Source organism: Oryzias melastigma, linkage group LG17 (assembly GCF_002922805.2).
Source record: "Oryzias melastigma strain HK-1 linkage group LG17, ASM292280v2, whole genome shotgun sequence".
In the NCBI taxonomy this organism is placed as follows: Eukaryota; Metazoa; Chordata; class Actinopteri; order Beloniformes; family Adrianichthyidae; genus Oryzias; species Oryzias melastigma.
The window spans coordinates 163508-177169 of record NC_050528.1 but is presented as its reverse complement, the minus strand read 5'-3'; the positions used below and the strand labels follow the sequence as shown (position 1 = coordinate 177169).

Genomic DNA, 13662 nt, shown 5'->3' with positions numbered 1-13662 from the left:
CTGCCGTCCCTCAGTTTCTAGCCCTGCAGGACCTCTCTCTGCTGTCACAGCACTCCCCGTCCCGCCGCAGCCAGGTCTTCAGCCTGAGCCAGCCAGGTCTGTGGTTCTGCCGAGACCGCCGCGGTCTTAACGTCCAGCTCACAGCTTTCAGGGTTTGATTCCCTCTCATGGTGATCAGGAGGACACGCCCACAACTGGAACGCCATCAGTAAGGAGTGCCTGTCCCTCCTGGCCGAGCTGACTCAGAGGCTGGTGTCGTACCACGAGACGGTGGCGACCAACGGCCGGACCAAGTCCCTGTCCAGCAGCAGTGAACAGAAAACCTCGTCTGAGTCATCAGGTAGGGGGGGGGGGTCAATTATCTTTAATTCTTAATGTGGCGTCCTGTTTAGATGAACCTCTTTCTCACAAAATGTCTTGTCATTCTAGGGCTCGACCCCCTGAACTAAAATACCAATAATAACCAATAATAATTACCTGCGATAATGCTACTGTGAATGGTTTTAGCTGAAAATGGTGGCGCAGTTTACTTTAATTGCTGAAGGGATTTGCTGAAAAGGCAAAAGCTTTTTGAATAATTTTAGATTTGTTAAAAGACTGGAAATTTAGTTAAAGAACAATAAAACAGCGCTGAAGTTGACCTAAATCTCTGCAAAAAAATGTAGTGAAATTGCTTGAATATCCCTTATACATATCGATTTTGCAAAAATGTTTAGTGTGTTGCTTAAATACGAGCTAAACTCCAAATTATCCAAAAAAATAACTTGTTGCTTAAAGGGTAACCAAACAGGCAGTTGGAGGCTGATTCCATTCTCAGCCCAGATTTGAAAAATGCCAAAAGGGGGCGGAGCTAGTGGAGCCAGACTAAGCGGCAGAGGTGTGGCTTGGATCTATGATTGACTGTTGGGTTATGTAGCATATACTGGGTCTTCAATTTGTTGAGTGGGCTGTCTTTGTTATGCTCAATTAAAAACAAAAAAATATGGAGAGCGGTACCGGGCAAAGTGATGCAAGTTTCTCCACAGAACTTGCCTGAACAGAACTTCAAAGCAGAAATAACAAAAATGTAGTTTCTAAGTTTTTTTTGTGATTGTAGATTTTTTACAAGTTGTTGCTTATCCATTTTTTTGTATGTGTGTTAGAGAGTGTTATTATTTCGTTCTTTTTAATATTAAAGAGGCTTTTTTACTTCACTTTGTCAAGTTTATCAGCCAGTCATGTCAGTGAACTTCATCAATCCTCCGTTCTGGGATTGGGTAATAAACATTTACAAGCTCAGTTCTATCGACTGACACAAAGGAAAAATCTCTTCATTTGACAGCAGTGTGACACCTGTAACACTAGAGGGCGCAGTTCTTGCACTCTTTACAGTTTAGTTTAGAGATAATAAAAATGTAAATATTCCACGACATCAATCATTTTCTAAGCTTTAATTTGAGTCATGTTCTGTGAAAATTGGTTAAGAAATGAGGAGCTAGCCCGATTTTTGTGGTTGATTCCTGCATGTCTAACATTGAAACAGCTGCGTTCTGTTGACGCGACTCGATCCATAGAAATAGTGCCCGAGCGTGCACGTCTCTGTCTATAGCAGTGAATAGTCAGGGACCAATCCAGTAAAATATAGAAATACTTAAGATGCTGCTTTTGAAAACCCCACAGCAGAGCTGCTGGTGCAGCTGAAGGTTTGCAGGTCTGAAGGAGACCAGAGTCTGAGAGGTAAGATGCTGCTAGCATCATAGCTAATAAAGGCTAACCTATTAAACAAACAATCCAGAGTGAAACGTTCATTAAATCCATCAGCAGGACGGAGTTTACTGGATATAATGCGAACTACACTCAACCTCTGTTCATTAACTTCCAAGTCCACCGGGAAGTAGGGCTGGGCGATAAAACGATAATTATCGTTATTGCGATATTACTTTTTTCCGATAGTGAAATGAGTCTATTGCGATAAACTTTCGTTTTAAATGAACACGGGAGAAACCCCCGGAAGAGCCGCGCTTCTTCTTCTTCTGACGGAGCGGCTGATTCTAGGAGCCCAGACTGAGAGGGGGGGGCACGGAGGCCCGAATGATGACAAAAGGACACAACAGAAAACATTATTTCAGTAAACCAATAACCAATATATAATCGCAAATACTTTTATTTTTAATGTCAAGGTAACCATGTTTATATATTTTGTTTTGGAAACATCGTCACCGGACCCCCCTCCTCTACATTGAAAATGGTTCGGTCCGACTGGGTTATCCTTCAGCCGTTTGTGACCGACAGACCACAGAGTGTGAGGGAGAGAAGACACGCTTTAAAATCAGGAGTTTAAACCTGATTTAGAGGAGAACCTCCATGAAAAAAGAAAAAGGAGACAGTCTGTCTATTGCCGCGCGTCACGTGTCACGCGGGGCTGAAAGAGGAGAGAAGGAGAGACTGAGCATGTTCGTAACAGGGGGGGCGGGGCTGAAAGAGGAGAGAAGGGGAGACTGCGCATGCTCCTAACAGGGGGGGCGGGGACTCGATTGTAGCTGTGGAGTTTGGAGTTTGAGGGTTTTGTTAAAATATTAACCAAAAGCTTTTGTATAGAGCTTCGAATTAGAAAAATTTGTTATTTTATTATGTATCAATAATGAATTTGTTAGTTACATTTGTGCCGTTTATGCTCATTTCTTAATGAGGTGATCTAATAATAGTAAAATAAACTTGTTTTTAACGACTCCTGACATGACACTAAATGAAGAGATCTTATGTGTTTGATCAATCCTCCAACATGTACACATGTCAGATGACTGAGTGAAATGATGATTAAATCTATTATCAGAACTGTTTATTTTAAGTTTACATTTTATTATCTTCTGCTGCACAGCAGTACCTATAGTTTATGTTCAGAAGAAATTAGAAAATAATATAAAAATAACTGCAATATATTTGCTGCTTTAGAACAATGTTTTTAAGACTTAATTTTAATTTGAAAGAAACTTGTATGTGCTGCAGTCAGATTAAAATAAATCAGAAATGTTGTATAGCCTATTGAAAACATACCACCGTTATGGTTTAACTATTATGTACATTATGTATATGTACAATATTTATTAGAAATATTTAAATGTTCCTCCCAGTTAGTTTCAATACTACAGTTAATACAAAACATAATGAAATTTTAATTTGAACTAACTAAGATTTAACTTAAAGTTAAAAAGTTAAAGTCCCACTATTTGTCACGCACCAAGGTGTGTGAAATTTGTTCTCCGCATTTGACCCCTCCCCTGGGGGAGCGGTGAGCTGCAGACACAGCCGCGCTCAGGAACCATTGTGTGGTTTAACCCCCCAGTCCAACTCCTTAGTGCTGAGTGTCAAGCAGGGAGGGGTACCATTTCTAGAGTCTTTGGTATGACTCGGCCGGGATTTGAACCCACGACCTTCCAATCTCAGGGCGGACACTCTACCATAAGGCCACTGAGCTGGTTGAACAGAATCAAACATGGGCGGGGCTTTTATACTGGAGCCAGAGTATGATGACATCACACTTCTGAGACCTACTCAAGTTGACCAATCACAAAATTCAACTTCAATGTTTCAACCTGTAGGGGGCAGCACACAGATGGTTTTAGACTATATTTTCATGAATTAAACAAGTTTATTTGAGTTTGTCAAAAATTTGGTAACAACCAACAGACAGCAGTTTTAAAGCTCCATTTACAGATGTAAACAGCCAAAAAAAGATGATTTAGGGTTTGGTTACCCTTTAAATACTAGCTAAACTCCAAAATAGCCTAAAATTCCTTTGTAAACGTTAGCATGTATCTAAAATATTAGCTAAGCCTCAATTTTTTTGAAAATGACTCTAAAAGATGAAAACGTAACCATGAGTGTATTTAAAGGTTTGTTTCTAATCTGCTGGAAATTTGAAGACTTTCTCATTCATTTCCCATGAGGCATATTCTGCTGAATATTTCAAAAGCTATTCAGTTTATGAATACCAAAAATACGAGTAGTAATGTCCTGAACGAGCTGAACGTTTTGATACAAAGGTTGATGAAATCTCTGAAAGTGATGGAGTTTTTACGTGCTGAAAAACATACGGAAAGGAGCAGGAGAATCACTATAGTGTGAATGCTGAAAAAGCAATCAGACAATAACAAAATGTTCAAACTTTGTCATTTTTAAATAAACAGTTGAAACTGTGGCCTTTGGAGTCTCGAATGTGCTGTCAAAAATAATCAGAAATAATAACGTTTTATTACAAGCCAGCTCTGATTTTAAAAATGCTAAATCTGTTCCTGTTTTGTCGTTGTATGTGTACAGTTTCTCTTACACTCAGCATTATTTATTTTAACATCCACCTCCCACATGAGTCTGCGTCTATAATCAGTCATATTATAAACATAGAAAACACTTCTGTGTGTTTGGTAATGTGCACTGTCCCAAACTCAAAGTTAATGAATTCAAAACGACACCCTCAGGTACCGAGGACTCCATGAGCTCCAGACCTGCTTTCCTGATGAAGACTCCGGCGTCCGTCTTTCTGCGCTCCATGGGGGCGGGGCCACAGAGCCCTCTGACGTCACCCTTCACCCCTGACCTGGACAGCCCTTTTGCCTCCCCCACTCTGCGCCGCCTGACTGCCCCGCTGGATCCAGGCTCGCCATGGCACGGCTCGGTCCAGAGCCCCCACGTCATGAGGAGGGCGCCGAAGCTCTGGTCCACCTCCACAGGTGGGCGGGGCTCAGCTGAAGCGTTAATGTGGATGAGCTCAGAGTGGATCAGCTGTTCTCTCTTCACAGATTCTCAGGTGAACGGCAGCCCCCCAGCCTCACCCGCCTCCCTTCCCAGCCCCAAACCAGAATCTTCCAGACCCAGCTTTCTGGCTCAGTTCTTCCAGAACCGAAGAGAGCAGGTACCGCACCTCTGCACCCCTCCTCACTGTACCCCTTAAGCTGACAGCCCCCCCACTGTGAGCTGAAGAGTACCGGTTCTGGTTCTGAGGAGCGTCCTCAGAACGGCCTAACGCAGGACCGTCTCCACCTCTCACTCGCTGTCTCTCAGGTCAAACATTTCCTGGCCAAGCGGGTTCTGGTAATGTATTTGTTCACCAAGGTAAGGCGGCGTCCGCTCTCCTACACCTTTCTGCATGACAGTCCTAACCATGCTCCTGCACGCCACAGAAATGGCTCTTCCTGTCCAGCTGGAGGACGTCAGTTTGTCCATTCAGAACCAGCCTTTGTTCTGGAGCACGGCGTGCTTGGACACATCCATGCTGTTTGTCACCCTCATAGTTCTAAATCAGACTAAACATCCTGTTTGTGATTCCATCCTCTATGTGCCGAGAGGATCTGGTCTTCTGTTAGAGCTGCATTCACACCGGACGCCGCCGGCGCGTCAGAACCACGTCTGCCGCCTCAGATTTACTGCTCATAGCCTTGTGTGGGGTGAGATGGCTGTCCATAAGAAACATATTCATAGAGAAAAGGTCAAGTTCATCAATACAAAGTTGAAGAAAAAATATAAATACAACATTTAGTTTCTCAATCCGTCTCATCGAGCCCCGGAACATCGATTGATCAAACTGTGCATGTCTGCTCAAGTTGATTTATTTAACTAAAATAAAACAATTTCATTTACTCCATAACGAGACGTTATCTTGATAGTAGGACTGCCACGATTAGTCATTACTTTATATTATATGGAGTCAGAGTGAAGTAAAGTTGAACAAAGTACTGAGCGTTCAGCACCAAAAAATTTACTTTTATTTAAATTTGAGTCATGAGACCAAAACTTTATCTAGTGAGAAATAATTCCTTGTTTCAGATGCTGACTTCATTTAGTTTAAACAACAATTTTTTGTATTTTCTTTAAATGTTCCCAGTGGGGTTTTAATTAGGACTGTGGAGTTTTTAACAAAAATTCCACATCCTCAATGTCTTAAAAAGCCTTTTTTCCTGTAGATCTGAAGCCTTCTTTTCAAAAAAAAATCCCTGTGTGGGCGTGGCTTATGGTGCTGAGCAGTGTAACCCCGCCCCTTATTCCCTCCAGACATGCTAGCGAGACACAGACTTTAACAAGCCCATTAAAAATAAAATAAAACATGATCATTCAGGCAGCAGCAGCTGGAGCTCAGAGCTGATTTCATGCTGATTGATGAATTCATCTGAAATCGAATGAAATCCCAGAATACAGAAATGGTCTAATCACGCGTCATTTTGGAAATGTTTGTAGCCAGTGCTGATGGTAGTAGATGCAGATGAAGGGGAGAACGGTTCCGGTATCCGGTTAAACCCCCCGGTGGATCCTGAGCGGAGCAGCTGTTGCTGCCCGCCGCCGCCGCCCGCTGCAGCTCGGCGTTCCTCTGCAGATTGGATCAAACGCAGACGGACAGCATGTTAGTGACAGCTGTGGACCGTTTCAGCAGACATGCCATTCCAGCCATTAGATGGTTAAAAAAAGAATTAGTTGAAAATAAGAGGATGACAAAAAATAATCAGCGAAGCAAACTCTGAGCTAAAGTAGACGGTCAGCCGACAAACAAAATGAAACGAACTCAGTAGGATCAGAACACCCAACTTTCTTTCTTTTTACGCTATGGTCTTTTTTTCCCTGCAGAACTACGGTATCAAGATCATTTCCCAGCCCGGGGATCAATAACATTCTAAAAGACTTAGTTCTGTCCTAGTTTAATCGGACCCTCCAGGATTTCGCAGCAGATTTTTGTGATTGTAGCGACAAAAGTTGCAATGTTTTTTTAACATATGTTCATTTGAAAAGCACCTATAAATGTAAATAGTGTGAATGCTTTAAAGCATTCATGTTTTTATGAAATAAACTTCACACTCTCATATTCCAACTCTTTACTGTGACACATGCACCAGGAAAATACTTCATCACCACCTTATAATGTTGCTGTGCTGTCATTTACTGTGTAACACAAATGTACTTTGGTCCTCCCTCTCACAGTAACCCAAATATTTGTGTTTTGATTTAAACAAACTTCAGAATAAAAGGATTGTTCAGAGAAAAATTATAACCTTCAAAAACAGCATAATGAGATTTATCTTCAGATGTCCGTGTTCTCCTCAGAATCTTCCTCTTTATTTATTTCAAAAGTAAAGTCCCACCTCAAAGTTAGAACAATACACTTTGTTTTTGTGTCCATTACGACATTTATTTATAAAATATAGCTTTAAAATAATCTTTACAATGGAGTTTTTCTTTATAAAATGAACTTCTTTTACCTTTGAAAGTAGCTCATAAAAATAAAATCTTGTTTGATCAGATCCTCCAGCTGCAGCAGATTTACTTGAACTAAACATGTAATAACGTCTTTTCTCTCATTGTACTTTAGTGTTCCTTCATATTTTTCTCCTTTTACTATTGAATATAAACACAACTTTGGTGTAGAATACAAATACTTTTAAAACTAAATGCAATAAGATGATGTCATTCCGATCGCAGATTAAACATTTTACCATCATTTTGCTCAGTTTTGTTAAAAATCTAAGTATAAATAACAAAATGTAAATGAACTAATGTTACAAAACCATCATTTATACAAACAGTTTTTCTTCAGGACCAAAGGGCCTCAACGGAGGAGGAAAAGAGTCTCCAGAGCTTCAGGTTAGACCTGATCTAGTCTCGTGATCCATTCATGTTCTGCTGTGTGCAGCACAACAAGACCGCTCCGCACCAGCACGCGCTTGGCGCGCCCCCACTGCGTGCGCACACTTCCATACCCCACCATGTGCGCGCCCGCAATAGCACTCCCACCTTGCTGCGTCAAAGTAGAACAGGACTAGAGAGTGAGGATAAGACAGAGCTCCCTTAAGCAGTCAGAAGGGAAGAAGTCAGAGTCTGCGTCGTCATCCATGACTGCTGTCACGCTACATTGGTGAAAGTTGTGGTGAAAATAAAAAGTTGCAAGGTCGCGGGGTTTCCTCGATTTTGCGTTAATAGTTGCAATCGCAACATCGGAAAATCCTGGAGGGTCTGATTAATAAATGAATGGCAATTGTGAACAGGAAAATGTAGAGTTGTATACCAAACAGACATGCTTAGTGTGAAACTAAATGTTTCTTCATATTTTTGTCTGCAACATTGTATTTATGAATCCGTTTCTTCTGGACAGCTATCTTACCTCACAGTCGTGTGCTCCTGCTGCGGAGCAACCACTGAAGTTCTGAAATCATCCGTTACCACCTCAAGAACACATGGATGATGCTGAGCGAGGAGCTGGGGTTTCTATGTCTTGGACAGCTTACAGAGACCAAACACATCTGTGTCTGGGTTCACCAGATCTTCCCGTGTCTCACTCCTGAGGGCCGTTTGAAACCTCCCTCCTGTCTGTGGCTCAGTTTGAGCTTTAACCTGAGAGGGGTTAATAAAACTAAAGGATTTTTAAATATTGTCTCGATGAAAATAGGAAGACAGCACAAGCTCATGAAGCTAGATTGATTGGGTGTGCTACACTTGCTGTGGCTCTCTGAGCTGCTGGTAAGCCAACCGGCGGCGGGCCGGCATAGCGGGCGCCGCTGCCTGGACAGTAGACCTCGCTAAGCTGTCCAGCGAGCAGCATAGCCGTTAATCCAGCTATATGGGCTCTGTAACATGCTGGTGATCTGTTCAGGGTGTGTCCCGCCTTCGCCCAACAGTAACCGGGACGATCTCCAGCAACCATGCTGGTTAAGAAAATGTATTAAATGTATTTTTATTAACTTAATAAGCCAGGTGAGCTATCAAGAAGATCTTCTTATTTCCAGCAACCTGAGATGTGGAAAAGTTCAGGACGAAAATCCTCGTATTGAGCAGCCATATTCAATTTATTTTTCTACCTTTTTTATCTAGTCATTGAAAACGTCACATGTCCAAAGCTGAGTCCCTGATTGGTTGACGTGCTGTGTCAAAGTTTGCTGTGCCGCAAGACCTCAGATGGCGTCTTTACATTGGCTAAACATTGAAACTTGACACCTCCACCATGTCCGGTGTGAACGCAGCATTAGAGCTGCATGTGGTCTCTGGTAGAACTGCATGTGGTCTCTCTGGCAGAGCTGCATGTGGTCTCTGGTAGAACTGCATGTGGTCTCTGGTAGAACTGCATGTGGTCTCTGGCAGAGCTGCATGTGGTCTCTGGTAGAGCTGCATGTGGTCTCTCTGGTAGAGCTGCATGTGGTCTCTGGTAGAGCTGCATGTGGTCTCTGATAGAGCTGCATGTGGTCTCTGATAGAGCTGCATGTGGTCTCTCTGGTAGAACTGCATGTGGTCTCTGGTAGAGCTGCATGTGGTCTCTCTGATAGAACTGCATGTGGTCTCTGATAGAACTGCATGTGGTCTCTGATAGAACTGCATGTGGTCTCTCTGGTAGAACTGCATGTGGTCTCTCTGGTAGAACTGCATGTGGTCTCTGATAGAACTGCATGTGGTCTCTGATAGAACTGCATGTGGTCTCTCTGGTAGAGCTGCATGTGGTCTCTCTGATAGAACTGCATGTGGTCTCTCTGGCAGAGCTGCATGTGGTCTCTCTGGTAGAACTGCATGTGGTCTCTGATAGAACTGCATGTGGTCTCTCTGGTAGAGCTGCATGTGGTCTCTGGTAGAGCTGCATGTGGTCTCTCTGGCAGAGCTGCATGTGGTCTCTGGTAGAACTGCATGCTGAGGTTCTTCTTGCTCTGCAGACTCTCTGTTCCTCTGAACTCAGACCAGCTCCTGTCGTCCTGCAGCTTCCAGAAGCTTCCAGCCAGGCTCTGTTTGCAGACAGCCAGGCTCACATCTGGGCTTTAGAAGGTACTGCAGCTCTGGGTCCGTCTGGACGGAACCTTCCGAACCGTCTGCTTCATTTCCTCCTTTCTGACCCAACAACGCAGGGCTGTCTTACCTCGTTCAAGCCTCCTTCACAGAAGACCAGTTTGGAGTGGTTCAGACTACATTACCCAGCATTCTCAGCTCCATGCTGCTGTTACAAGAGGTGAGACCCTGATGTAAAAGCTGAGGTTTGTTTATGTAGTGAGTTAAGGGGGGGGGGTGCTGTGCTTCTAGACTAAAGTCACAGAATCAGAGTTTAATGTGAATGAAGTCGAGAGCAAACGTCAGTTTTTGAACCTCAGGCTGTGGACCGACACTTCAAGCTGCCTCACGCCTCCAGTAAACCCGTCAGGTCCCCCGTCAGTCTGGGAGACTCCTCCCACAAAACGCTGCGCTTCGCCCTCAGAGCCACGCTCAAGACCGCCATCTACAGGATAACCTCCACCTTCGGAGCCCACCTGCAGTAAGGACGCCGTCATGCTGCTGCTGTCACGCTGCCTCATGCTGATCCTGTCTGTGCTCCTCAGTGCCGTTCAGATGTCTGCCGAGCACCGCAAGAGACTGCAGCACTTCCTGGAGTACAAGGAGTGAGGCCCCGCCCCCTACCTGTGTGGAGCAGGTGACATGGCTGCTGTCAGTGACATGCTTGTTTTATGAATGAATAAAGTGAAGGACTTTTGGTTTGCACGAGCTCCGGCAGGCTGATGTCCATCATGACGGAGTAGGAGTGCCGACGGCGAGCGCTCGGTTCTGGTTCTGAACGGACAAACCTGAACTCCTTGGCTGTGGGTTCACTTTGAGTTTCTCATCGGTTTGAGAGCAGCTCAAACTTTAGGTTTCTGTTGTTTGAATAAAGACATTTGAATAAACCTTCGGCTTGTTGCTGTGGTTCCTCCGGTACCGCGGCCCGAAGTAGGGGTCCGCTCACGGCACACTGATGCAGACCCAGGATTCTGCTGTAATATCCGGATCACAACTTTAACCTCAAACTGAAGATCCTCAGGTCTACTCCAGGTATTGTTGGGGGGTGGGGTGTTGTGTTCTGGGGTCAAAGGTGAAAAGAGGCGGAGTCTATAAAGAAGAGGCCGATTCAGGAACGCTGCCTTTAACTTTATTGCACAAATGGTACATATGTCCAACAGAGCAGGCCAGAAGCATCCTCAGCTGACGGAGAACACGATCAAAAGCTTCATCAGGTATACAAGGTGCCAAAAATATCTTTTGGGAAAAACCGGGTCAGAACCAGAATCAAAAGGTGGAAGGACCGCCGTCCGATGATCCCAGCAGTCCAAAGCAAGAGTCCTCCAACAGTATAGAATATAAAGCTCTGATCCAAACCGACCAAACGAACCAGAATCTTCAGAATCAAACATCTGCTAAAGTTTTGTTTTCATATTTATATATTTACAAACTAAGTGCAGCTCAGAAATGAGGCCGACTCCACCCCTGTCACAGAACAAAGGACTGCCAAGCATGTGACGCCCCCTCTGAGTGAATGCAGAAAACCCCGCCCACTCTGGCCCCCAGAACTGTTCAGAGACCAGCGAACTGGACCCCCCCCAGAGTCGCTGCAGCACTAGTGTTACGAGTTAAAGGTAGGGGGGAGTTCAGGTGAGGGGGGGCGATGAACAGGAAGAACCACAAGGACAGGTAAAATCCCAGAGTACTCCTGGCCATGGGGGGCATCTGGGGGGTGGGGGGTCTGAGAAAGAAGAAACCACAGCCCCCCCGCCCTGAGCTTGCCCAAAAGTCTCCCCGACGTCGAGGAGGCTGTTAAACTTCTATGGACCCCCCCAGCGTCAAGGGGAGCAGAAACTTCCAACTCTGCACAAAAAGAGTGAAGGGGAGGGGGTCCGGGCCTAAAGCCCCCCCTAACAAACCCACAACTACCACTCTGCATCATGTGTAGGGGTGTATGTGTGTATCTGTGTGTGTACTTGTGTGTTCTGTGTGTGTGTGTCTACGTGTGTGTGTGTGTGTGTGTACATGTTCTACATGTGTGTACATGTGTGTACATGTGTGTTCTGTGTGTACATGTGTGTATCTGTGTGTGTACTTGTGTGTTCTGTGTGTGTGTACTTGTGTGTTCTGTGTGTGTGTGTCTGCGTGTGTGTACGTGTGTTCTGTGTGTACATGTTCTACATGTGTGTACATGTGTGTACTGTGTGTACATGTGTGTTCTGTGTGTACATGTGTGTTCTGTGTGTATCTGTGTGTACATGTGTGTACTGTGTGTACATGTGTGTACTGTGTGTACATGTGTGTACTGTGTGTACATGTGTGTACATGTGTGTTCTGTGTGTACTTGTGTGTTCTGTGTGTACATGTGTGTACTGTGTGTACATGTTCTACATGTGTGTGCTGGCTCCTCAGGCTGTGCGTGTCAATAGTGCTCGCCGTTGTGCATCATTAAACAGCGTCGTCATGTTTCGGCGTGTTTGCAGGACGCCGCGCGGCTCAGGACGACATGCATTGGACGTGGTCTGGACCGCCCTCCTCTTCGTCGGAGGAATCCGGGGAGCTCCACGACTCGTCCGTGTCCGCGTCCGCCCCCTCCCGCCGAGTCTGGACACACGAGAGAGTCAGACACCCCCACTTTAAAAACTCAAACCATCTCAAAGGTTTTGGACGGACGGACGGAGAGTTCGACGCCAGCGGTCCTGGACTCACCCGGGGGGGTCTCCTGTTCCTCATATGTCTCATCAGGAACCACAGCAGCTGGGTGTCGTACTGGTCGCCGTGGCGCACGTCGTCCTCGTCCCGCTCCCGCTTGTTTTTCTTCATGACCTTCAGGAGAACAGCAGACGCTTTGATGGCGAGCAGAGAAGGAACCGGAAGACGCTCCATGAAAGTAATAAACTTCTCTCAGACGGCTGGATAAGTCCTCACTAAACCGTACGACCAGTAGCTCGTGCAGAGCTCAGCTGTGATCACCTGAACGACCAGAATGATCCGAGACCACAGCGACGATCACTCTGGAGCTGCAGGCCTCACCTGCCTCAGGTGAGGTCAGAGGTCAGAAGGGTCTGGCAGAGTTCATGACCAGAACCACTGTGGAGCCAAGTCCACAGGAAACATTAGCAGGAATTCTGGTAAAATCCTCAGAGACTGAAGAGACAAACTGACAGCTGTGTCCAGTTGGAACCCAGAACATCACCCAGCAGCCAAACACGGCAGTGGCAGTGTGATGGTCTGGGGCTGCAGCCCTGAGCTCTGCTGAGACGGCCGTCGCCTTCATGAAGAGTTTTCCTTTAAAGATGGAAACCTTGGTTCTGAAACGGCTGGAATAACTGCTGTTTCTCCTGACCTCAGAATGGTCAGCTGCTCTGTTTACTAAGAACCAAAAACTCCCATCAGCCATTTCACCCTCCAGATCAGGATCGGCTTTACCTGAACAGAGCTGCAGCATCTGCTTAGGGCGTTTGGTGACTGAACACGCAGAGGGAAACAGAAGGTGTGATGGTTCAATACCTCTTTGAGGCCCTTGAGCAGGGTGGTGTTCTCTGCCGTGGGGGCCCACAGTTTGATGTCATGGTCCAACCCACTGGTGGCCATGCCAGGTAAATGAGGATGAGGTTCCAAGCAGTTCACCTGGAAAGCACAGAGCAGAGTCAACCCCCCACTACTGCAGTCCTCAGAGTACAAGGCTGACACTAACCACTCCTCCTCGGTCTCCCTCCATAAACTGGACAATGCGAGCGGAGAACTTGTCCCACAGGTAAATGTGTCCGCAGTCGCTGCCGCTGACCACGAACTCGCTGCACGGGCCGTAGAAGTTCACCCCCTTCACTGCAAAGACAGGAGCACGGGTGAAGGACGGGAGCACAGGTGAAGGACGGGAGAACGGGTGAAGGACGGTAGAACAGGTGAAGGACGGGAGCA

The 13662-nt window shown here is 45.6% G+C and overlaps 2 protein-coding genes and 1 long non-coding RNA gene across 8 annotated transcripts in view; 2 read left to right on the top strand and 1 right to left on the bottom strand.

Annotated features, from left to right (window-relative positions):
* The window catches only part of ndc1 (NDC1 transmembrane nucleoporin), a 13008-nt gene extending 2358 nt beyond the window's left edge, over positions 1 to 10650 (top strand). Inside the window, exons 10-18 of one of the 4 annotated variants that reach the window (XM_024273940.2) lie at positions 15 to 96; positions 179 to 340; positions 4455 to 4706; positions 4776 to 4888; positions 5038 to 5088; positions 9699 to 9762; positions 9843 to 9943; positions 10083 to 10243; positions 10308 to 10650. In XM_024273940.2, the coding sequence (XP_024129708.1) occupies positions 15 to 96; positions 179 to 340; positions 4455 to 4706; positions 4776 to 4888; positions 5038 to 5088; positions 9699 to 9762; positions 9843 to 9943; positions 10083 to 10243; positions 10308 to 10371 (1050 nt within the window). In that variant the 3' untranslated portion in view covers positions 10372 to 10650. Of the gene's footprint in view, positions 1 to 14; positions 97 to 178; positions 341 to 4454; positions 4707 to 4775; positions 4889 to 5037; positions 5089 to 9653; positions 9763 to 9842; positions 9944 to 10082; positions 10244 to 10307 lie in introns of all 4 variants that reach the window. The other 3 variants (XM_024273939.2, XM_036216445.1, XM_024273941.2) reach the window with 3 other exon arrangements.
* Positions 10651 to 12013: 1363 nt separating this feature from the next.
* Positions 12014 to 13662, bottom strand: part of dcaf8 (DDB1 and CUL4 associated factor 8) — an 8922-nt gene continuing 7273 nt past the window's right edge. For all 3 annotated transcript variants that reach the window (XM_024273935.2, XM_024273937.2, XM_024273936.2), the window contains 4 exons: positions 13439 to 13569; positions 13252 to 13371; positions 12451 to 12567; positions 12014 to 12345 (listed from right to left, as the gene is read on the bottom strand). In XM_024273935.2, coding sequence (XP_024129703.1) covers positions 12238 to 12345; positions 12451 to 12567; positions 13252 to 13371; positions 13439 to 13569 — 476 coding nt within the window. In that variant the 3' untranslated portion in view covers positions 12014 to 12237. The remainder of the gene's footprint in view (positions 12346 to 12450; positions 12568 to 13251; positions 13372 to 13438; positions 13570 to 13662) is intronic.
* Positions 13586 to 13662, top strand: part of LOC118599970 — a 2474-nt gene continuing 2397 nt past the window's right edge. Inside the window, exon 1 of the long non-coding RNA XR_004949528.1 lies at positions 13586 to 13646. This is a non-coding gene — a long non-coding RNA (uncharacterized LOC118599970). The remainder of the gene's footprint in view (positions 13647 to 13662) is intronic.